Source organism: Sus scrofa, chromosome 9 (genome assembly GCF_054392235.1).
Source record: "Sus scrofa isolate SSC_HxYL_T2T_F1_AM1 chromosome 9, Sscrofa_HxYL_maternal_Yorkshire_Landrace_v2.0, whole genome shotgun sequence".
Classification (NCBI taxonomy): domain Eukaryota; kingdom Metazoa; phylum Chordata; class Mammalia; order Artiodactyla; family Suidae; genus Sus; species Sus scrofa.
Genome location: NC_139391.1, coordinates 122,180,005 through 122,203,517, shown reverse-complemented (window position 1 = coordinate 122,203,517; position 23,513 = coordinate 122,180,005). Strand labels below are relative to the sequence as shown.

General features: G+C 45.0%; 1 protein-coding gene and 1 long non-coding RNA gene across 23 annotated transcripts in view; one reads left to right on the top strand and one right to left on the bottom strand.

The window, feature by feature from the left end:
* Positions 1-23,513, bottom strand: part of LOC102162878 (uncharacterized) — a 462,928-nt gene that overhangs the window by 307,895 nt on the left and 131,520 nt on the right. For 2 of the 13 annotated variants that reach the window (XR_014816295.1, XR_014816296.1), the window contains exon 5: positions 5,767-5,828. The exons of the other annotated variants lie outside the window; for them this stretch is intronic. This is a non-coding gene — a long non-coding RNA (uncharacterized LOC102162878). The remainder of the gene's footprint in view (positions 1-5,766; positions 5,829-23,513) is intronic. 13 annotated transcript variants of the gene reach the window in all.
* The window catches only part of TNR (tenascin R), a 416,877-nt gene that overhangs the window by 387,157 nt on the left and 6,207 nt on the right, over positions 1-23,513 (top strand). For all 10 annotated transcript variants that reach the window (XM_084977657.1, XM_021063666.2, XM_013989629.3 and 7 more), the window contains 5 exons: positions 351-494; positions 1,172-1,302; positions 2,492-2,624; positions 17,461-17,612; positions 19,000-19,096. In XM_084977657.1, coding sequence (XP_084833783.1) covers positions 351-494; positions 1,172-1,302; positions 2,492-2,624; positions 17,461-17,612; positions 19,000-19,096 — 657 coding nt within the window. The remainder of the gene's footprint in view (positions 1-350; positions 495-1,171; positions 1,303-2,491; positions 2,625-17,460; positions 17,613-18,999; positions 19,097-23,513) is intronic.

The window sequence follows — 23,513 nt, the reverse complement described above, 5'->3', positions numbered from 1 at the left end:
GGAATACTTTTTTCAATTAAGATGCAAAACAAGGTGAGAAGAGATCTTTGTATGGAATAAAATGCTAAGCTAAATAACCTCTGAAAGATTTTTTTTGGCAGGAGTTCCCTGTGGTGCAGTGGGTTAAGGATCCAGTGTTGTCACTGCAGTTGTTCCGGTTGCTGCTGTGGCTCAGGTTCAGTCTCTGGCCCAGGAATTTCCACATGTTGACGGTGTAGTCAAAAAATAAATAAAAAGCATTTTTCCAAAATTCCCTAATATTGTATCTTTAGGAAATGCCTTTGGATCTGATACATCTTTCCTGAATTGAATAGCCTTATTCCATCCTTATCTGTATCCATTGATTTCAGTTGCTGGAGAGACCATCCTGGTTGATGGAGACAGTGAGGAGTTCCAGCTCGTTGACCTGCTTCCTAGGACCCACTACACCGTCACTATGTATGCTGCCAGTGGGCCTCTCACCAGTGGCACTATCAGCACCAACTTCTCTACTCGTGAGTATATCCTCAGCTACGTATCCTGCATCCTGGGAGGCTTTTGTGGATCCTGAAAATGACCAGTTTCCATGACCTGGACTAGATTACAGCCTATAGGCTTTGGACAGTGCAGCTATGAGCTGTTCTTATTTTAGTTAACTGTGGCCCAAGTGCCAATGAAAGTGAGTTGTAGCTCTCTCTTCTTGGTCTGGCTGACAGCAGTAGAAACAGGGCAAAAGAGGCCAGTGCTGGGAATGCATCTGGTCCAGAAAAGTCTGATGGATATTTAAGGGCTTGATATAGGGGAGAGAGTTGCTGGGTGCAGTCATGGCCTGGAGAACAGTACAAAAAAAAAGCATAGATGTGGGAATGTTTTAAGTTCAAGAATGAACTCACAGACATGCGGGTTTAACAAGGTCATGATTTCAGACCCAGAGGGTCAGATTGGAAGCTGTCACATCTAGGCCCAGCGGGCCAGGTGAGGGAAGAGGGGAACAGCTGCAAGAATGATCATGACATGGAATGATTATCTCCTGATCCAGGAGTGCCCTGTATGTTCTTGTCCAGACTAGAAGTGGGGTCAGCACAGGAGCAGCCCAGAGACCTCACAGGTGGACATATTGATCCACATGGCAGGAATCAAAGAGTGGGGAATGGGAGGGGCAGGCACTCCTGGCGTTTTCTCCTCTTTGCAGTCCTGGACGCTCCTGCAAATCTGACAGCCAGTGAAGTCACCAGACAAAGTGCCCTGATCTCCTGGCAGCCTCCCAGAGCAGAGATTGAGAACTACGTCTTGACCTACAAATCCACTGATGGAAGTCGCAAGGTGAGATTTTCTGGAAAAAGGAAAGACCATTTTTTTTTTTTTTTTTTTTTGTCAAGCAACCCGTGGGGAACAAACTAGGCTTGCCATTATGGATGCATGGCATGCTGTTGAGGAAAGAGCCCTTGAACGCAAGACAGAGATCTGGATGCGAGTCCTGCCTCCACTGTTACTCTCTACTCAAATCGAGGCAAAGCACTAAACCTCCCTGAGCCTCAGTTTCTTCTCCAACTTATGGGGCATCTACCTTGCACCTCCACTCAGTTATGTGATGCAACAAATACAGTGATGTACCAACTCCCAAGCCAATATAAGTACATGCTGTTGGAATGAATTGTCACTAGCAGGACCAACAAAACATAAGCTGGATACCAAATTTGACAGGCCTGTAGGCCTCAGGATAAGCATTATAAAGTCTATCACTAAATAAATAGCCCACAGTAAAGAGATGACAAATTTCAGTTCCGTTTTGTTTTGTTTTTTGTTTTTTGCTTTTTAGGGCACCTGAGGCAAATGGAAGTTCCCAGGCTAGGGGATGAATTTGAGCTACAGCTGCTGGCCTACACCACAGCCACAGCAGCATGGCATCTGAGCCGCATCTGCAACCTACACCATAACTCACAGCAATTCAGGATCCTTAACCCACTGAGCGAGGCCAGGGATCAAACCCGCATCCTCATGGATACTAGTGGGGTAGTTAACTGCTAAGCCACGAAGGGAACTCCCAAATTTCAGTTTCAGGTGAGCAGTTGAAACAGTCTACCTAGAGCACTGCTTATCAAACTTCTGTTACCAGTGGAATCCTTTTTTAAAGTGAAATCATACTCAGAAGCCAAATACACAGAATACATTTAAGTAGAGCTACTCTGTTGGACATGGAAGAAGGGAACCTACGATCTGATTCCTCAGGCCTCCAGGAGGCCCAGTGCAATCCGCAAACCCTTGGGTTCAATAATCCAGGGCCCAAGTTTATCCCCACATGCAAACATGAGAATGCTGCTGGCCTCAATCTCACATGGGGAGCTGCTCTCTCTGCTTATTGGAATGGTTTCCTCCCTACATAATCTGGGATGGAAAGGACAAAAATGGCCATTGCAATACTGACCGTGGGGGGTCTGGACCTCCCTTCCTTGCTTCTCTCCATGACAAGCTAGTACCTCTTCCATCCCCCTCCCCCGGGCTCATCCTGCAGGAGCTGATTGTGGATGCGGAGGACACGTGGATACGACTGGAGGGCCTGTCTGAGAGTACAGACTACACAGTGCTCCTGCAGGCAGCCCAGGACACTGAGCGGAGTGGTGTCACCTCCACTGCCTTCAGCACAGGTGAGACATTGACGGCCACCTGGATGCCTCTCCTTCCCCGCATGGCATTTGGCTCCTTGGCAGCCTCTGCTAAGACTTGGCCAGAAAGGAGCCCATCACAGAAACTCAACTGCCTCTTCCTGCAAAGGAAAATAAATATTTCCTTCACTCCTACCTTCCCCAATTCCAAGGCCCTGCCTGGAACCTCTCACTACTCAGGCAACCATAGGAACCAGCAGCTGCAAATTCCTGGTCCACCTGTACCCACTAAATGCACCAAGTCAGACAGCAGACTCCCACTTAGACTTTCCCCAGGTGTTTTCCAGCAGAGTTTGTCCTTCCCTCCTTCTGTCCTCTGCTGCCTGTAATCAGACTCACCTAGTAGAAGTCTCAGTAGCAAAGTCCCAATATTAAATCTACAGTTCTTCATACACAAAGCACTTTGGCATTCCTGTGGTCTCAACTCATCCTTATAACAACTAGTGAGAAGGGCCTTATTAGTCCCATTTCATCACAGATGATGAAACTCAGGTGCATGGAACTCAAATGACTTACAAGGTAGTAAGTGGCTGAGTCAGAATTTGAACCAGGGTCTTCTATGTCCTGGGCTTATCCTGCCTCCCCTCATTTAAGTATCAGCAGAAGATCCTGGAAATGTCCTTAAGAGATAAGGGTATTCTAATGTGTATACAGGAAATAAACTAATATCAGACCTTCAAGGGCTATCTGACAGGCACTGTTCTCACTGCATTACATGTACCCTCTAATTTAATCTTCATGACAGCCTGTGAAGTAGGTTCTAGTGTCCGTATTTACAATGAGGAAATTGGGACACAGAGAGGTGGGGTAACTCACCCAAGACACAACAGCTCTTTGTAGAGCTGGGATTTGACCCCCATTGTTCTGGCTCTGGGGTCTGTGCTATTAAGCCTTTCTGCCACTTCCCACGGTGCACTCTGTAGACTATAACAAGGGACTTCCTGGTCCTGACTTCGTATTCTCTCTGCTCCACATTCTGGGGGTGGGACTGAGCATAGTGTGGGGCAAGGGTGGACATGTCTCTTATCACCAGTCATACCTCTGCCTGCCATCTCAGAGCACCAGGATGACGGGGTTCCTGTCCACACCCCAGAGCCCATCCTCCCATCACAGAGAGAGGTGGCCGAAAGTATCCCATTCCTACTCAGGTGTCTCCCCACAAGACTTGTTCTAAATGACAAAACTGGACACTGGACCAAATACACCAAAATCTCACCAGTGGTTCTTGAGGTTAGTGAGGTAATAAGTCCTCTTTTGCCTTCTTTTTTACACTTTTCAATATCTTGCAAAGTCTCTACCGTGAGCACATGAATCAGAAAAATGAGTTTTAATTAAAAAATAAAAATAAACCTTGGTCACACAACCAAGACACGAATCCAAGATGGGTCCTTGCCAAGAGGAATTGAGAGGGCACTTGATCTCTTTTACGGGGCTGAAGTCAATTACGCTCACCCTCCGTGACCCTTCAAAGGTGTCTTATCTCAGAACGAAGGCATCACCCTCTTCTTGTTTAAGACCTTCCCTGCACATTCACAGGTTAATTAAGGGGTCCTCTAGGGTTTCCTTTCTCAAACCAGGCTACCACCCCAAAACCCAGGGGTTGGAGCTTTTCACTGAATTAAAATTTTTCTTCCCCTAAACAGGATACAGATGACAGAAACATAAACAGAGCCCCAATTTGCATATTTATTAGGTCTAAACTAATCATCTCATTCCTCAAATGCATGGGTTTCAGTGCCTGCTCAATGTAGTATGAGCTTTCAATTCCCACCCTGGTAGTACCATAACTAGTGGTTGTGAGCAATACGACGATATGCCTGAGGTTTCTGCAATATCTTGCAGCTGTACTTTGTTCAGATCCACTCAGGCTGTTAAAATATGCCAGCTTCTATGCCAACCACTGGCCCCTCTTGGATGATGCTGCCCTGAACAGGTGTGCCACAGTTTGAGTCTAGAATCCCAAATCCAACCGGGAGCTCAGCAAGATCCAATAAGCAGAGGGTTGACAATTCGTGGAAATCTGGCAAGGAGCCCAGGGTAGTGGCTTTGTTCGGTGGATAGCACAGGGGGACCCTCAGAATGTATTTAGGTATTTGTTTTTATGAGACTGCAACTGACATTGAGCCCCTGCAGCACAACCAATATCCCTCAGAAAGGAGAACATGAAGAGCCCTCTTGCCAATACAACCAGTGTAGTTACTGCCTGAGTAGCTCCATGCAGTTTGGGGAACCAGAGGACTTGCCACTACAGCTGTCATGGTATATGGCAAAGATAGGTCCATGTTTGGTAGCTTTTGCAGAGTTTTACTAAAAAGCTCAAATTTAAATTTCAATCACTGGTGCATACCAAAACCTGCTGGCCTTGCCTTGGAGATTTATCAGAATCCATTGAAATAAACAGCTGCAGGACACAGAGTTTGGGGACATGTGACATGACCTTGTACAAAGCCTGGCACACAGCAGGCATAATGGTCGTTGAATGGAATAGTTAAATCCCAGCTGCAGAGCACAGAAGAGGGGTTTCTGGTGAAACAAAGCTGTAGGAGGAGAGGATTCTCAGGATCCCTCAAAGGGATGCCACACGCAAAGGGCTAAGCCAGAAGAGTATGATGCCCAATGTCCTAATCACAGGCTCTTTCTGACACCCACATGCAAATTTCCTGAGTGAATTATGCAAATCCTACCATCATTTGCATGTCAATATTAATGAGTCCTCATTGTCTGTGCCATGTAGTCTCTCCTTTTCTACCCCCATCCTCCAACTCTTCCACCAAAAAAGCAAGTTTTATTAAAAAAGAAGACAAGTATACTAGCTTCCTAAGTATGGGGATGGAGATGTTATCAAAAAGGACTGGAATTCACTTGACAGATAGCATGACGTAGACCCCTTTAGGAGGAATATGGGGAAAAAGAGGCCTCAGGCACATGGGCACCCAGGTGTTTCTCATCCAGAACACCCCTGTCTGCCCAGGATATCTTCTGAGCTCCCCTGAGACTGGGTTTCCTCTGGGCAGAGTGGTTGGGGCAGCAGCACTTCAGGTCTGATCCTGCCATTCTCTGAACCTCCCCGGATGCTCAGCCCATCCCAACCCACCCTCTCCCCACCATCATGAGCAGTACTTACTCCCCTCACACACCCAAAGCCAGAGCACACCCTGCAAGCTCCATCTGCAGGATCGTGTCATCCTTAAAAGGAAAAAAAGAGAGAGAGTAAGAGATAGAGAGAAAGAAATAAGGGTAAGAAACAAAAGTAAAGTGTCTTCACTTACTGCAAAGATTGATCGGCTGCCAGCTTGAACCCCATGGAGCACTCCTGCCTAGCGAGAGGTCTGAGAAAACCAGAGCATCCTGTGTGATGGCAAACCAGGGCTGATGGATTTATAGGCTAATTTTGTCCTAGTAACCAGCATCCCTTCCAACTTCACCGACAGTACCTGAGCTTCCCACTTAGCAGCATCCTATTCTTAGGACAGGCTGATCTCAGCTGATGGTTCTAAGCATGTTTATTTCGTATCTCAGGGAACAAAAGAGCTTAAATCTGGGCCCCAAAGTGGCCTCCGTTCACTGACAAACCCTCATCTTGTTCTGGGTAGGCCAAGGAAAGAGACTTGTTTCAAGTAGATGCCTACCTGATGGTCTGGGGAAAAGCTGAGTTGTTAAAAAATAAAATAAAAGAGAGAGAAGGAAAAAAAAAAAAAGTAAAAAATTGACTCCCACAAAACCTCAAAAAACTCCTTTGATCAAGATATCTCCCTTTGTTGCATTCCTGCCGTATAACATAAGCCCATTTCATTCTTTCCATCATGTTAATAGCTTCCTGTCCTCTTGTCTCTGGTGTTTGCACAAGACTCTGGGGGGAATTAAACACAAGTAGTAGGGAAGAGAAAAAATATGGATACATTATTTATAATTTACTGTCGCCTGAAATTTCATCCAAGGTCTACTTGTCTTTTAGAGACATGAATATAAATGAGGAAACAAATATTCCCCACAGAGCATCAGGGACTTGGTGAAATGATCTTCTGAGAAGCAGATTTCATTGTCTATTTTAATACTATAAGAAGCAAACAAGCTGCTCGCTAAAGCTTGTCCTCAGAGACAGTGAACACTATAAAATAGGTTGTCTTGACCTTGAGGTTAAGCGAAGACAATCATTTTCAGAGGTACCCAGAGATAGGTAATGAGAAGTTTTCTTTATTGCCTTTACTCCTGTCCATCCTCTCCCACAGCCCGGCTGAGCTGCTCTCTGAGGCTTTTCAGGAAAGCATTGAGAGTGTACTCTACCACAAGCTTCAGTTTCTGAGGTTGTGGAAATTAGTGAAGATGGGCAAATGCTGGGTTCTGGAACAAGAGATGGTGAACTATGCAATTCCACGTGATTCTAAATTGGAAAGGAAAGCCTGAGCATCACTATCCGTTGCTGTCAGGTCCTACACATGCCACACCTGCCTGGCCCAAAGTAGGGCACTGCAGGGGCTTCTTTCCACTCACTACTTAGAAACAGCTCGAATTCCTGCTTGATTGAGACAAGCAAACCCCTAAAAGGAGAGGCCCACCTGCTTTCTTTGGATCCTGGCTGTAGGGAAGACGGTCAGGCCCAAGCATCCCATGTGAACGAACCATTCCCATGCCTGCACAGCATGGATAGATAGATGGGCATCGGATGAGAGGTTTGAATTAATCATACCACTCAGCTTATTACATACCACCAGCGCCCATGTCCAACACAGTCACTTGTATATTTTTTTCACTTATTTCCCTTTACCCCCATCTTTTCTTCCATCTTCTATAGGCAAACATTCTCATGCATTAAATTCGTAAACTTTTGTTGTATGTGTTTTTAAGAAAGATGTTTTTATAAAATGGCCTTGAGCCTAATATATTTCAAATACATGTATGTAAATGTTACTGGATTACATACCTCATTCCCTATTCTGTTTTTTGCTCAGAACTAATTTTAAGATCCATCTATGCTGTTATGCATGTGTACTCTTTGCAAAATACCACACACTGTGCACCCGTTGCTTTTCACGTCTTCATTCTCCTAAAGCTGGGCACCACATTGTCCCCAGTCGCCCACCACCACAAGAGGTGTTACAGTAAATACCTCATACGTGTCCAGTTATAAACCAGTGAGGCAATACTTTTGGTATATATGCCCAGAAGAGGAATTGCTGTGTCATAGAGTATGCGTTTATATAGTTTCACTAAGTATTGCTCTCCTATATGGCTGTACTGGTCTACACTCCCTCCAACAGAGCACAAAGGCTCCTCTTTCCTAATGACATGTGTCATTCTTCTATGAATTGACATGATCCAGCTTCGTCATTTTTGACAGTCTAATAGGCACAATTGCTATGTCATTGTTCTAGTTAAATTTCATTAAATAATGTGTGATTTTTAACATCTCTTCATATGTTTGTTAGCCTTTCGAGTTTCCTTGTTCTATAAATGATCTGTTCATAGAGTTTGTCCGTCTTTCCATCAGGGTTCTTCTGCAACATAGCTATTATCTATTATTATATGAACTTTTGAAGTCTTTCTTTAGAAATCTTTCCCTGCCTGCAGGACACAAAGATATTCTTCTACACGTTCTTCTATTAACTCTCCGGATTTATTTTTATATCTATCTAATCTAGTTTGTATGCAAGAATTAGGTAGGGATGCAGTTTTATTTTCCTTTCTACAATGAGCCAATTTCCCCAGCATCTTTTACTAAGCAATCCATCCTTCTTCCATTGATTTGTGGTGCTGTATTATAAAGTTCCCATATATACATGGATCTGTCTCTGAACTCTGAACTCCCTGTTCTATTCCATGCTCTATTTATCTGTTTTTGTCAACACTATGTTGCTTTTTTTAATGCCTTGCCACCATGTTTAATGTTTTTGACATCCTAATTTACATATATATATATATATATATATATATATATATAAACATCCTACTTTGCAAATATACATACATTTGTGTGTGTGCATGTATGTATCTCTTAACTACTTATTGTGGATATAGGTGACTTTACTACTTTGGTCTTTTAAACATCCCACTAACTTATAAGTGGTTGATCCACTACTTTTACTATATGTTTGCTTTTACCAATGAGATTTTTCCTTTTGTAACGGTCATGTTTCTAATCACAGTTTTTTCCTTTCCACTTGAAGAAGTCTCTTTTTTTTAGTTTTTTTTTTTAAGCTTTATTGAAGTATAGTTGATTTACGAGGTTGTGATAATTTCTGCTGTACAACAAAGTGATTCACTTATATATGTACGCACATCCATTCTCCTTCAGATTCTTTTCCCACATGGACTATCACAGGATATTGGGTAGGGTTCCCTGTGCTATACAGCAGGTCCCTGTTGGCCAATTATTCCATATACCTCAGTGTGCATATGCTAACCCCAAACCCCCAGTCCATCCCTCTCCTACCCACCTGTCCCCTTTGGTAACCAGAAGTTTTTCAGTCTGTGAGTCTGTTTGATTCTGCAAATAAATTCATCTGTATCCTTTTTTTAGATTCCACATATAAGTGATATATGATGTTTGTCTTTCACTGTCTAACTTCACTTAGTATGATCAGAAATCTCTTTAACAGTTGCTGTAAAATGCTGAACTCTTTTAGCTTTTGTTTGTCTGTACAACTCTTTTTAACTCTCCTTTAAATCAGAAAGACTACATTGCTGGACAGAGTATGGTTGTAGTTTTTTCCTTTCACCACTTTGAATATGTCATACCATTCCCTTCTGGCCTGCAAAGTTTCTGCTGAAAAATCAGCTGAAAGTCTTATGGCTGTCCCTTTGTATGAAACTAGCCACTTTTCCCTTGCTGCTTTTTTTTTTTTTTTTTTTGTCTTTTTTTTGTCTTTTTGCCATTTCTTGGGCCGCTTCCGCGGCATATGGAGGTTCCCAGGCTAGGGGTCAAATCGGAGCTGTAGCCACCGGCCTACGCCAGAGCCACAGCAACGCGGGATCCGAGCCGCGTCTGCAACCTACACCACAGCTCACGGCAATGCCGGATCCTTAACCCACTGAGCAAGGGCAGGGATCGAACCCGCAACCTCATGGCTCCTAGTCAGATTCGTTAACCACTGCACCACGACGGGAACTCCCCTTGCTGCTTATAAGATTCTTTATCTTTAATTTTTGCCTTGTGTCTTGGTGTGGATCTGTAGTCTCATCTTGTTTGAAACTCTGTTTCCTGGAGTAGGATGTCAATTTCCTTCCCTAGATTAGGGAAGTTTTGAGCTATTATTTCTTCAAATAAGTTCACTGCCCTTTTCTTCCCGCTCTTTTCCTGCTGGGGCCCATGTAACATGAGTGTTAGTACACGTATCTTAAACCTCTGGAACAAAAATTTTAAATTTAATTTTTTTTTTTTTTCTGTTCAGCTTAGGTGATTTCCACTACTCTGTTTTCCAGTTCTCCGATCCATTCCTCTGTGTCATCTAATCCACCATTGGTTCCTTTTAATGCATGTTTAAACATTTCAGTTATCGTGGTCTTTGGCTCTGTTTGGGTCGTCTTTATATTTTTTACCTCTTTGTTAAACTCCTCGCTGCGTTCATTCATTCTTCTTCCGAGGTCATTAAGCCTCTTTGTGATCATTACCTTGAACTCTTTTGGGTAGATTGCTCATCTCCACTTTGCTTAGCTCTTCTGAGGTTTTGTCTTGTTTCTTCACTGGAACATATTCCTCTGTCTTCTCATTTTGCCTTATTTTCTGTTTTTATTTCTGTGTATTAGGTAGGTAAGTTACGTTTCCAATCTTGGATAAGTGGCCTTATGTAGGAGGTGTCCTGTGGGGCCCAGCAGCACATTCCCCTCAGGCCACCAGAGCTATATTCTCTAGGGGTGCCCCCTATGTGGTCTGTGAAGACCCTTCTGTAGTGGTGGAGCTGATTGCTGTGGGTGTGAGGGTAGGTGGAGCTGACTACCATGGGTGTGTGGGTAGGTAGGGCTGGCCCCTGGCCTGGTTGGCTGCCAGGCCCTGACAACCATGTGGTGGCTGCTGGGCAGGACCAGGACCTGTCGAGCCTAGCTGTGTGGCCCAGGCGGTCCAAGGCTAGTGCCAGGCCACTGGTTGGGGGTGGGGGATAAGCCCCTCGTACTAATAAGCCAGAGGTAGGATTCCAAAATGATGCTTGCCAGCACCAGTGTCCTCCTGGTAGGAGTAGCTCCCCAAAATGACTGCCACCAGCATCTGTGTCCTCAGAGGGCATCCCAGTTGCCTCTTGCCTCTTTGGGAGGCTCTCCAAGTTCAGTAAGTGGCTCTGACCCAAGTGTCTTTCAAATTACTGCCTCCGTACTAGTACTTACTTGCCACTATCTCCCTCATCCCAGAGCCTGGCCTCAACTAGGGTGGTTAGGAAAGGCCTTTCTTTGAGCTGAGACATTTGAGCCAGGACTTGAATGATGAGAGTAAGTCACACAAGAAAAGCATTCCAAGCCTAGGGAAGAGTAATTATTACACCCCGAGGGAGGAAGAAATTTGACATATTCTGTTCAACAGATTAGAAGAAAGGCAGTGAGGGAGTTCCCTGGTGCCTAATGGTTAAGGACTCAGCAATGTCACTTCTATGGCTCAGGTTACTGCTGTGGCTCAGGTTGGATCCCTGGCCCAGGAACCTCTGTATCTCTGCATACCACAGTGGCAGTCAAAAAAAAAAGACAAGCCAGCGAGAAAGAGGGAAGAGTAGTACAGGAGTCCAATGTGCAGAGTCAGAGCATAAGAGATTTGTAAGTTGTGGTAAGGATTTTAGATTTTATTCTAACTGCAAGAAGCCATGGCAATTGGAGCCATCACATCAAAGAAGATATTGCAGAGTTTTCAGCAAGTGAGAGAAAGGATGAGTTTCAAATTTACATGATGAAAGAATACTCTGGTTAAAATATGGCGAATGGGAGTTCCTGTCGTGGCGCAGTGGTTAACAAATCCGACTAAGAACCATGAGGTTGCAGGTTCGGTCCCTGCCCTTGCTCGGTGGGTTGGGGATCCGGTGTTGCCGTGAGCTGTGGTGTAGGTTGCAGACGCAGCTCGGATCCTGTGTTGCTGTGGCTCTGGTGTAGGCCGGTGGCTACAGCTCCAATTTGAACCCTGGCCTGGGAGCCTCCATATGCCGCAGGAGCGGCCCAAGAAATGGCAAAAGACAAAAAAATAATAATAATAAAATTTTAAAAAATATATGGCAAATGAGAGTTCCTGCTGTGGCACAACAGGATCAGTGGCATTTTGGGAGAGCTGGGGTGTGGGTTTGATTCCCCACCCAGCACAGTGGGTTGGGGATCCAGCATTGCTGTAGCTGCAGCTTAGGTCACAACTATGGCTTAGATCTGATCCCTGGCCTGGGGAACTCCATATGCCACAGGGCAGCCAAAAAAGAAAAAAAAAAAATATATATATATATATATAGTGAATGGATTCAAGTGGAGCCAGAATGGCAGAAGAGACCAGATAGGAGTCATTACCCTGACCCACCCATATTAAACCAAGAGCCACAGGAAGGGGCCAGAATGGACGCTGCCAGTCTGCGATCAGCTGATGTGACATGGAAATGGGTCTTCTGACATAAGGGAATCCAAGGAACAGTAAGGCAAATTATGTCAGAACATTTCTCTACTATTAGGGCGTCTTTGGCTGATCTTTGAAGGGAAGATTTAGTCTGCACAATTTAAGGACCTTCCTCAGAAACTCTGCTAAGATAGAGAAATCCATGCTGTCTACTGCTCAGTCAATTCTATGTTCCCATCGGCTCCTGAAAGGCTATTGTCATCTCTCAACCTACATTCCCACTACTACCTGCTGAATGGGGTCCTACCTCCACTGTCACTCCCATTTAACTTGTTCTCCACACTACAATGAGAATGATCTTTTTAAAAACTTGAGCTTAAAGTCCATCCATGGACTCTTTATCCTATTTCCTTTAGAAGGTTCAACCCCTAAAATGGCATGATCCAGTCAGTCCCTCTTATCTCCTCAAGGCTCTCCCTCATCCACCCAACCCAGTCCTTTCTCTCGTTTCATGGCTAAAATCTGCAATTTCCCATATAGGCCATGTTTTGCACAGACCAGGAACACTCCTCTTGCACTAATTTGTGGTTAACTTCTACATCCAGTTCTTTAAACAAGAAGCACTTTCTGCTTAGCACTTGTAATCCCTGCCCCATACCAGGATCCACTGCTCACTCTACCCTCAACAGCCCCAGAATTCACTGCATATTCACTTCCGTGTTTTGATAGCTCCCTCTCTTTTCCAGAACACTTAGAACTTGGTCTTATACTTGTCTGTTTCTCCCACCAGAGTGTGAGCAATCTGAAAGATGGGATTATGCCTTTTTCTTCCTCATATTCCAATCTCTTAGTCCAGTATTTAGATACCAATGGATACTTCCTATATGTTCAATGAATAAATGCACAAATGAATGAACAGGTAAATGAATTGGAAGATGCTATGAAGGAGTCTGGGGAAAAAAAACCTAAGTGCAGATGGCCAGAAGTAGTCTCATCTGTGCTATGGAGCAGCACCCTTTTCTCTGCAGTTGCAGAGAGACCTGCTGAGGTTCTCAGAGAGAAACACTGATATGGCCTCGATAGTGATGCTAAGGCCATTAAGAGTGGGCAGTGGGCACAGTCTCCAAAGCTGTTAACTCTGACCATTTTAAAGACGCCATGCAAGAACACAAAGCAAATAAGGGACAGGGCAGGGACAGAAAGAGTCTCTTCCTTCACTCCCAGCTACTGCTGGCTCTCTGTATGCACCTGGTGTTACGTAGCTCACTTCCCTCTACTCTGCATTCAGCCTCTGGATGCCCAAAACAAACCAATTTCTGAGCAATTCTTCCAGTGAGTGCCCCAGTCCTGCTGATCTCCAAATTACAGTTAGAAACATTTAACCATGAGACATTTCAGTGCACCGATCACTTGGCATTGCTTTCATCTTAACTTGGCAATCACCAAAGCCTACACTAAAAGGAAAAAAAGGGAAAAAAAGGTCCTTTGTCGGGCCGGGCCCTAATAATTGTATCAAAGGGAAAGGGAAGAAAAGTCTTCTAGTTTTGTTCTTAGTGCCCTGGGAAAAATTACTGGGATGACCTATGTTAGGATAAAAGGTGAGTCTCTGATGGTATGATACAGTATAATATCCAGAGAGCTAGGGAAGCCTGAAATCCATTCTGACTGCCTCCTAAAAATGTATGAAACCATAGCACACACACAATGAACAAAGCTGATTGGGAATCGGCATATTCTTTGTTTAGCTAAGCTGGAGTTCAATAACCCCAGAACAGAATTTGATGGTAAAAACTTTTGAATACAAAGCTTACATGCAAGGATAATTAGAGTCTCTTATCTCCTCCAATCAGTGTAAGTCTTTGGACCAGTCCACTTATACATGTTTACTGGGAAAGAGGGAGAAAAAGAAAGCGAGAGAGAAGGAAGGGAAGAAAGAATAGGGAAAGGAAAGAAGGTGGGGAAAGAGAGACAGACACACTCCATATATTTATCCACCCAACCACGTAGATCTCGACAAAGAAAGCAGACCACTGGGCCCCTTGCAACACAGTCTAGCTAACCAGTCCCACCTCTGGACCTCTAAGAGAAGAGGAAAGTATGCCAGAGAAAGAGTGGGGTTCAAGTCCAACCGATCTTCAGGCTCACCTGAGGAGCGTTGGTGAAACACTAATTCCTGACACCCACCCCCAGGTTCAGTAGGGTATCAGTAAATCTGCTGCAGAACCCAGGAAGCTGAATTTTAACAGTCCCTGGTTTGGGAACAATTAGTTAGCCTGCTTCCTTTCATCTGGCGAAAAGGAATAATAATTTGATCAGTGACTGGTGGTGCCAGGTAAAACTTTGGCAGTCTCCAGAGCCAGAGAAGGGTGGAGAGGAGTGGTTTCATGGTATATGTCTCCTCCAAGTTCCCAGGATGTGAAAATGCCAGGCTGGATATTCTTTTGATTTTCTTTTTATTAAGACAGACTAAATTACAGTAAATGGAATCTCTAAACCACCAGGTGGCCCTGCCATTGGTCAGAGGTAAGGCAAGTGCCCTTGGCAGCTATGCATCAGCCCCACATATTTAGTGAGCATTCCCACTGACCAGTCCAATATGAGGGTCCAGGAGGAAGAAAATATGACCCCTTCTCTCCCAGGTACTATCTGAGACCTTCATCCCATCTAAATTTTGCTGCCCCTTAGGTCACACTTTTTTCTTAAGTTGATTTTATTTCCATTTCCTGACTTTATAAAAATGAATCCCTCTTTTATATGACAGCCCTTCAAATATTTAAAAACCTCTCTCCCCTAGAGCAGGTCATCTCAATTTACTATATTTGTTTTTGGTAGTTCTACCTTTAAAGCAAGTAATATGTTTGAGCTTTTTGAAAGTACCTGTAATATAAATATGAAATAATCTACATTATCAAGGGGTAGAAGCCTGTATAAGATCATTTATATACCTATTCTAAAGTCTGGCTTGGCTTTCTATGTGTATTTGAATGAGGTTGTCAATTTGAGGTTTGGGGGAAAATGTCCTATTGCAAACACACTGGGGGTTCCAGCCTCTTTAAGGAGCTGAGCTGATTTAGGAGAGAGGGCTACTAATGTGTAAGGTAGGAGTGAACAGAAGACCAAGAATGTATTGATCTAAAATGAGAAACTCAGGCAGTGAGAGAAGAGAGGAGGAAGGACGGCAGATAGTAGTTGCTCCAAAGACCAGCTAGAGAAGGGCTTGGAAGCCAGGAAATACTCACTGTCTCCCAAAGCAGAAGGGGAGGAAAAGGCGCTCCCTCTCACCTGTCCCCTGAAACACACCTCTAGGAACAGGTGGGATCCGGAGCAATAAGGAACTCTAGAATAGGCTGGAGATGAAAGCTGAGAGCTTTCCTGCAGCTATTAAGCAAATACGTTTTGGGAGTTTAAGATATTTAATATGAACATAGAACTTTTTGAGGTAACTTTAACCTTTGAGGCTTTACATGCTTATAAGATAAATACAGATGGTAGTTAATCGATCATTTGCTGTCTGGACAGATGTAGATCTGGTAAACTGTTCCATATGTTAAATTCCCTATCTTCATAGAGTGCCAGGAGCCCTTGACCTGGGGTCTGAAAACTAGAGTTCAAGGGAACAGACGTAGTCATGTGATCTTTCTGAGTACAGCTTCCTTCTCTGTAAAATAAATCTTCACTCTGTAACAATTTGCCTTCCTCTCAAGTTTCTCATAAGAATTAAATATAAATAAAACTACATTTTGTAAAGTATAAGTTCTATAGGAATATATTGTTATTCCCTGTGTGAAGTAGTTGGTGCCTTGTTCTAAACTACGTTAAATTGGAGCTACCCTTGACTATGGTGTGCAGGAAAATGGCCAGTCCTTGCATAAAGCCTACCAAACCCCAACAACCTCTTCCTAACATAAGACACCCCCCCCTTTTTTTTTTTTTGCTTTTTAGGGCTACACCTGCGACATACGGAAATTTCCAAGCTAGAGGTCATATTGGAGCTGCAGCTGCCAGCTTATACCACAGCCACAGCAATGCAAGATCCGGGCATTGCACATCCACCACCTACACCACAGCTCATGGTAACACCAGATCCTTAACCCACTGAGCGAGGCCAGGGATTGAACCCACATCCACATGGATACAAATCAGGTTCATTACTGCTAAGCCACGATGGGAACTCCCATAATACCCTTTATTGATGAACCCGAGTTCAGGGAGGTTACTACATCACCTTCCTTATGCTGTCACTTGGCTCTGGCCCACTGGCTGACTCTCCAAGTGGCCCTGTGTCACACCTGCAGTGCACTAGTTCTACCACTAGAGGACACTATAGGTCCCACGAGGTCCCTACCCCACCTCTTCATAACTCTGCTACAGTTCAAGGATGCAGAGATACATCAAAGGTACAATTTTCACTGACCCAGAGATCATATACTTACAAAGCACCCAAACCACTTTTCCTCACGTGGCAAGCTCTGCCTTTAACTTGCTCCATCAGCTCCTGCAGTCCAATGGAGCTCCTCTTATGGGACCTTTGCTTTCTGCCTTGCCTGTTAAACATTAAAATTTGCCCTGAAGCTAAGCTCTTCAAGACACACGAGTTAAGCTTCTCTTTCAGCTAATTAGATATTGTTCTACAAATTGGGTTGTTCTCGCTGAAAGATGAGCAGCAATTTATTTCCTCTGCCCTCTCCTTAAACTTAAACTGCTCTGTAAAACATGGCCATTTGATTGTTTAGTCCAATCAGGAGATTACTTTGCAGAAGGAATAGATATCCATCTTCCTGCTAACGCTAAGCTTGTTTGGGCTTTCCTTAGTGGCCGCTGTGAAGAGAGCAGAAGGCTTTTCTAAATACGGCTCACTCTTTTGAAAGGTGGGCTCTGCGGTGTTTTATTGTGGCCCATGCATCTGTAATCACCGCCTGCGTAACCAATCACCAGCTGCAGTAACCTACCTTCACCCTTGGGGGAGGAACATCTTTATTATTCCCGTCTTTCTGGTGAGAAAACTGATGCCCGGGCTATTTGCCTAAGATAAACAAAGAGGTAAACGGAGGAGCCACAGAGTAAACCCAGCTCTTTGGTCCTCAGATCCCATAAAACTGTATATTGTCTGATAAATCCAACATCCATTGAAGGGAAGGAATGCAGGATGATGTAGGGTTCACCTACAGATCCAGTGAGGATTTCTTACAGTTCTCGATGAAGTATCATGAGGCTTCTAAAATGTCCTCTGATCCAAGAGGCTCTTTGGCATACCTTATGCAATAAGTAAAGGAAGGACCCTTTCTGGAAACTGCCTCTCTTCCTGTGCAGGGGGCCGGGTCTTCCCTCATCCTCAAGACTGTGCCCAGCATTTGATGAACGGAGACACTCTGAGTGGGGTTTACACCATCTTCCTTAATGGAGAGCTAAGCCAGAAGTTACAGGTGTATTGCGACATGACCACCGATGGGGGTGGCTGGATTGTAAGTACCTGCGGCTGTTCTCGGTGCACACCAGCATCCTTGGTGCTTTGGCCCACCTGGTTCAGTATCCATCCATCCACACTTCATCATCCTCTGGCCATCCTTTCATACACCCCTCACATGTCCAACCTAGGGATCTCCATGTCCTCAGGGCCCTTGCTCAGCAGCCCAGTCATATGTTTGGCCAGGCAGAGGAAAGCATAAGCATATGAAGGCTGCAGTGGCCCAACCCAGCTTCAGACAGGCCAAGGGGTCTGGTCTGCCAAAGGCTGCAACTATAATAAAGGAATAGAGGAGATGAATTCCCTGCATGAGGAAGTGATTAGGGGAGGTGATTAGGATCTTTCTATTGGAGGATTGCATATGGCGGAGCAGATGGGGGCAGACCCTAGACAGCCACCTCTAGTGACAAAGGTCACTCCTGTCCTCATCCCTCCCTGGCTTCTCTGGTTCTTCCCCAGGGGTTCAGGGAGCAGCAGTGGTGGGAAAAAGAAAGACACTACTTTCTGTCACCACCCTCCTCTCGTGTCTGATAAGGCAGTACAGAGAGAAGAGAAAGGGCAGCCTGGCGAATGGCCTCATACATCGGTACAGGCCACTATGCAGATGGGAGAATTCTGGCAGCCTGGCCCTAAAGCAGCTCAGCATTAGCTGAGTCAGTGCCGATGGAAACCCAGCCCCTCCCACCCACCCTCCTCGGATCCCCCCTCCAGCACCAACACACAGTGTTGGATTTTTCATGGTGCAAAATGGATAGTTGTTGAACGGAGTTAAATGGTGGCTGTGCTCATAACAACCACTCTTGGGAGACATTTTCTTTTATGTTTCTGACATATTTGTGCCTCCTTCTTAAAGTATAATTGGAAATTGAAGCCGAGGCTGATGTATTGAAGGTTAAATGAAATTAGCACTTAAACAGCTCGGAAAGTGAATGACATGCAGTTGCTTTGCCTGAAATAGGATGATGACAGTTACTAGCTGATCTGAAGTTGGTCCCGGTTTTTTTTTTTTTGGTGAGAAATGCTGTCTACTGTACCCCATGGTGCGAAAAGATTAATTTGAGAGCCGAGCCTATTTCCCTTGACTATTTGGGGGCTTGATATGTATCCTAAATCCTTTCTACATTTCAGGGGTGCAAATTAGTGTCAACATTACACCCTGGCCTATTCATCAAGGGCCCCTGCTCTTCAGAGAAGGGTTCTGAGCAGCTCCTACAACAACTGCTGTGCAAGTACCGAGCCCTGTACTGAGTGGTCCTTATCTGAGCATCTTTGTCGATGCAGATATAAAACTCAGTTATAGCACTTTTCCTCGTTAGAGTTTATTTTCCTTAGGTTTTTTGGTTTTGTTTTTTTTTTTTTTTTTCATTTCCTCCCTCTCTTCACAGGTATTCCAGAGGCGGCAGAATGGCCAAACCGATTTTTTCCGGAAGTGGGTTGAGTACCGGGCTGGCTTTGGGAACCTGGAGGATGAGTTTTGGTTGGGTAACGCCTCCTTTTTGTTTCCCTTGGAATGCTGCTCTGGCTTTTTGTCCCTCTCTCTCCTTTCTGTGTCCACATGGGATTATCAGAAACCCTGAGCCTTTGAGAAGCTGACAGCTAGTGAATTGCTTTCAGTACCTCGCTCTGTTTGGCTCCACTATTGATCTGTTTTTATCTTGTGGTGTTTTCCTCTTTGCTTTGTCTCTTCCCATCCTCATTAATAGTCTCTTACGCTGATAGGTCCTGACACGAGGCAACGTTAACAAAGGGAGTGGGCTGCCTGGTTGGGGGAAGGGGGCCCAGGGAGCAACAGGCCGGCTGGTCATCTCTTAGAAGCCAAGCACCAGCCAACCAGCCTGCAGGTCAGGAGAGAAATGAGGCAGTGGCTTGGCTCCAGTTCCTTAGAGGAATGTTATTACCTGACTTGGATGGGAAGGGGAAAATGAAAGTGGCATTAGAGGTGACCTGCAATTTCCTAGAGATCCGACACAAACAGGAGGTGCAGATTGAGAACTGAACTCGTATGAGAAGGTAAACACACCCCTGACCCAGGCAGATGGCAGTGGAGCTAATCCCAGAGAGCAATAAATTTATTACTACCTGCATCTCCCTTTTGGTTAGATTTTCACAGTGATTATGAAAGGAGGCAGAGGAAAGGCAGATACTTGTGTTCTGTATTCGTGGTCTCCCCTCACTTTCCCCATCACTGTCTCACTCAGCCTCACCATCTTTCCCCCACCTGGCTCCCTGCCTCCAGGACCACCCATGGTCCACATGGCCCCTACAGTCATCTCCCTCACACTCCAAATCTGAGCAATGGCTAAGCCCATTTTTAAAGCTTTCAAATGACTCTCCATCACCAGCAGGTGAAGGATATGGTACAAAGCCCTCCTCTTGTGCTGCTCCCAACCTCCAAGGGCCTCACTCCTCTCCCGTACACCCTCCAACCAACGCCAAACTACAAATACTTTTTTTTTTTTTTAATGTTTTGTTTTTTTGTCCTTTGTTTGGCCACCCCACACCCTATGGAGTTCCTAGGCCAGAGATCAGATCCAAGCTGCAGCTGCAACCTATGCCGCAGCTACAGCAATGCCAGATCCTTTAACCCACTGTGCTGGGCTGGGGACCAAACCCACACCTCCACAGCGAGCCGGGCTGCTGCAGTCAGATTATTAACCCACTGTGCCGTGGTGGAAACTCCTCCAAACACTGTTTTAAATTCAAACACAGTTGACTGACAATGTTTCAGGTGTACAGCAAAGTCATTCAGTTATATGTATATTCTTTTTCAGATTCTTTTCCATTATAACATATTGAATATTTATTACTATATTCATAATATAAACTGAATATTATAAAATATTGAATATAGTTCCCTGTGCTATACGTTAGGTCTTGTTGTTTATCTATTTTATATATAGCAGTATGTATCTGTGAATCCCAAACTCCCCAATTTTCTCTTCCTCACCAACCCCAAACTCCAACACTTAGAATCATTAATGTCTCCTCTGCAAAGAACACTCTGCCAGTCAACTCTCAGGCAGCTAAACTCTTCTTCCACAGAACCTAGCCTATCAATTTTTCTCACCCTTCGCCTATGGGAAAATTGGCTGTTCTCTCTTTTGTGGCTCAAATCACTGTCCATTTTCCTTTCTGTCTCTTAACTATACTATGTAAACTTCTTTCAGGGCTGGGACCAGACCATATTCATTTTTAGCATCATAGGTACTTAAAGTGTAGATATTAATCAATCGATCACTTGATAAGAATTTATTAAGTACCTACTAGATGCCCAAATCGGTATGTGATGTACCTAATAAAAATATAAGGTAAAAACATTAAAAGAGGGAGTTCCCGATGTGGTGCAGAGGAACTGACCAGTATCCATGAGGATGCAGATTCCATCCCTGGCCTCGCTCAGTGGGTTAAGAATCCAGCATTGCAGTGAGCTGTGGCATAGGTCGCATATGCAGCTCAGATCCCAAGTTGCTGTGGCTGGGGTGTAGGCCAGCAGCTGCGGTTTCAATTTGACCCCTAGCCTGGGAACCTCCATATGTCAAGGGCACAGTCCTAAAAATACAAAAAAAAAAAAAAAAGAATTAAAAGAGAAGTCCAGGGAATAGGGAATTCCCCTTGCCTTCTAAGAGTCTGCAGACAGCTTGGGAGACAGGTGCATTGCCTGGGAAACAAACACCCACAGCAGACAGTGCTCATGCTTCCCCAACCTCAGCCACTCTATACCACTCGCACAATTTCCGTCACATCTGAGAAATATCTGAACTATCATGCACTTGAATTGTCTATCACTTTTTTTAATGAAATCTATCAAAATTTGTGAAAAAACTTTATCACCTTGCCAAAAATGGAAAGCTAGTCGTCATGTGCCATAAATAAAAGGGAGTCTCAAAAATGAATGAAAACAGGATAAATGTTATTAAATGACAGTTGTGGTGGTCGTGTTAAAAATGGAAATTAGAATGTGTTGGGGGTTAAACCACAGAGTATTTGATTCAAACGGACACGAGAGGTAAGGTAGGGATCAGGGTTAAGGGTTCCCCTTAATCTATTAAGAAAAAGAATTCGGAAATAATACCTTTCTCCCTCTATGTTCAAAGTTATTTAGTCCTTATTCCAAAAACGCTCCTCACATCATCAGAGATGCCATCCACACTGGAAACACTGCACCAACCGATGAGCTACTGATAAGAAGGCCACAGATACTCAGAGAAGGAAGAGTCAGCTTCATGGGGGAAGCGTGGAGGGATGAGTAAGAAGAATGCAGGAGGGAGGGGGCATAAGACAAGAGGGATCTTTCTGACATGTGCAAACAGGACAATGAAGAAACCCTCCAACCAAAGCAGAGATGCAGCTCAGGGCAAGAAGAAAATGAAGTGAAGTGGGCTGACTGAAGGCATATGTAACGGTGTCTAAAGCGAAGAAGAGTTTTGACTTGGTGCCATAGGTAATAGGGAGCCAGGGAGGGCTCTTAAACAGAAACATGGCCTAGGGGAATGTAGTTTGGTGGCAATACTCCGGGAAGGGGTAATACTCTGACCCATAGTTTATGTTCTAAGTTGAGTGCCCTAGAAGCAGAGCCTGAGATAGGGATACTTGTTCAAGGGATTTATCAGGGGAGCACTCTCAGAATGGGGCAGAGCAGGGGAAAAGGGGTAACGATGTGATCTTGGTGGGAGATTAGCTTCAGTCTGATCCTCAGGGAAACTCTGAAGCATGAACTGCTCCTCAGAGTTAGTCTCCAGTGGGGCAAGGACGCTGGGATTGGCATCCGCCACATCAGGCCCCGACGGGGGTCTGCCCAAGACGTGGGGGAGGGAAAGGGCAGCCTCCAGAGTGAAGTAAATCCTGTTTGATCTAGGACAATGATCCCAGAAGCAGGCAGCTGGGGGATGGTCCATAGTCCAGTTAAGGGCATCTAGGCAAGGCACCACCAGGACCCAGCATATCCACAAGCCTAGGGTAACAGCAACCCGGCAAACAGCACATAGCAAACAGCTTTTGACATATAATCAGCACAAAGCTGTAACCACAGGATGGGGAAACAGAAAGACCCAGGCGACCCTCAGCCAGTCACTTCACTTCTCTGGACTTTAGCCTCCTTTTCCACAAAACAAAGAGACTAGCCTAAGTAATCCCTAAATTCGCTTCCATCTTTGTGATTTTTTATTCTAAATCATGACGTCCTCCGACAGATATCAAAAGTCACAGCAAAGTCGGAGGACTCCAGTTCAGTAGGAAGCTAAAAATCAGGACTCAGAGATCACCAGCAATGCAAGGTGAGTGGTTCAAAGTCTGGACAGGCAGATCAAAATCAGAAAGTTCTAGAGCGCAGCCAGCCGGGGCAAGTCAGCAAGAAAATACACATGAGAAAACATCACTAAGGAGGATCTGGGTTCTGCCCAACTCTGGGCTCAAGGGGTTTGCACCTTACACGGATCTATAGACAACGGCCTGGGACGCTCAGGCCCCAAGGGGAAGAGCAGGGAAGGAAGGTAAGAAAAGACCAGTGAAGAGGTCAGTGCAAGATCCAGCAGGCAGGTTAGAGAGGAAGGAACTGGAATCAGGAGGCGGGTGATGCTCTTCTCTGACAGGAGCCTCAGGAGGACTGGAGCTGAAAGAGGGGCAGTGTCATCAAAGGTGGATGGAACCCCTCCCACAGGCCACCAGGAGACAGTAGGATGTCCCATATCCTGGATCCCTAGCGCCCGCTCGGAATTGCTCTGATCAGTGCTCCTGCCTCTTGCTTCCTATCACTCACACCAAAGGATTCACACCCATGCGATGCCTCCTGTCATTTTCAACCAACGCCACAGTTTGGAATGGGAAGTGGCGGGGGACAGGGCCCGGAATCCCGAGGCTCAGGGCTTGTCAGGTCCTGGGTCAAGACCAGAGGTTAGGACCC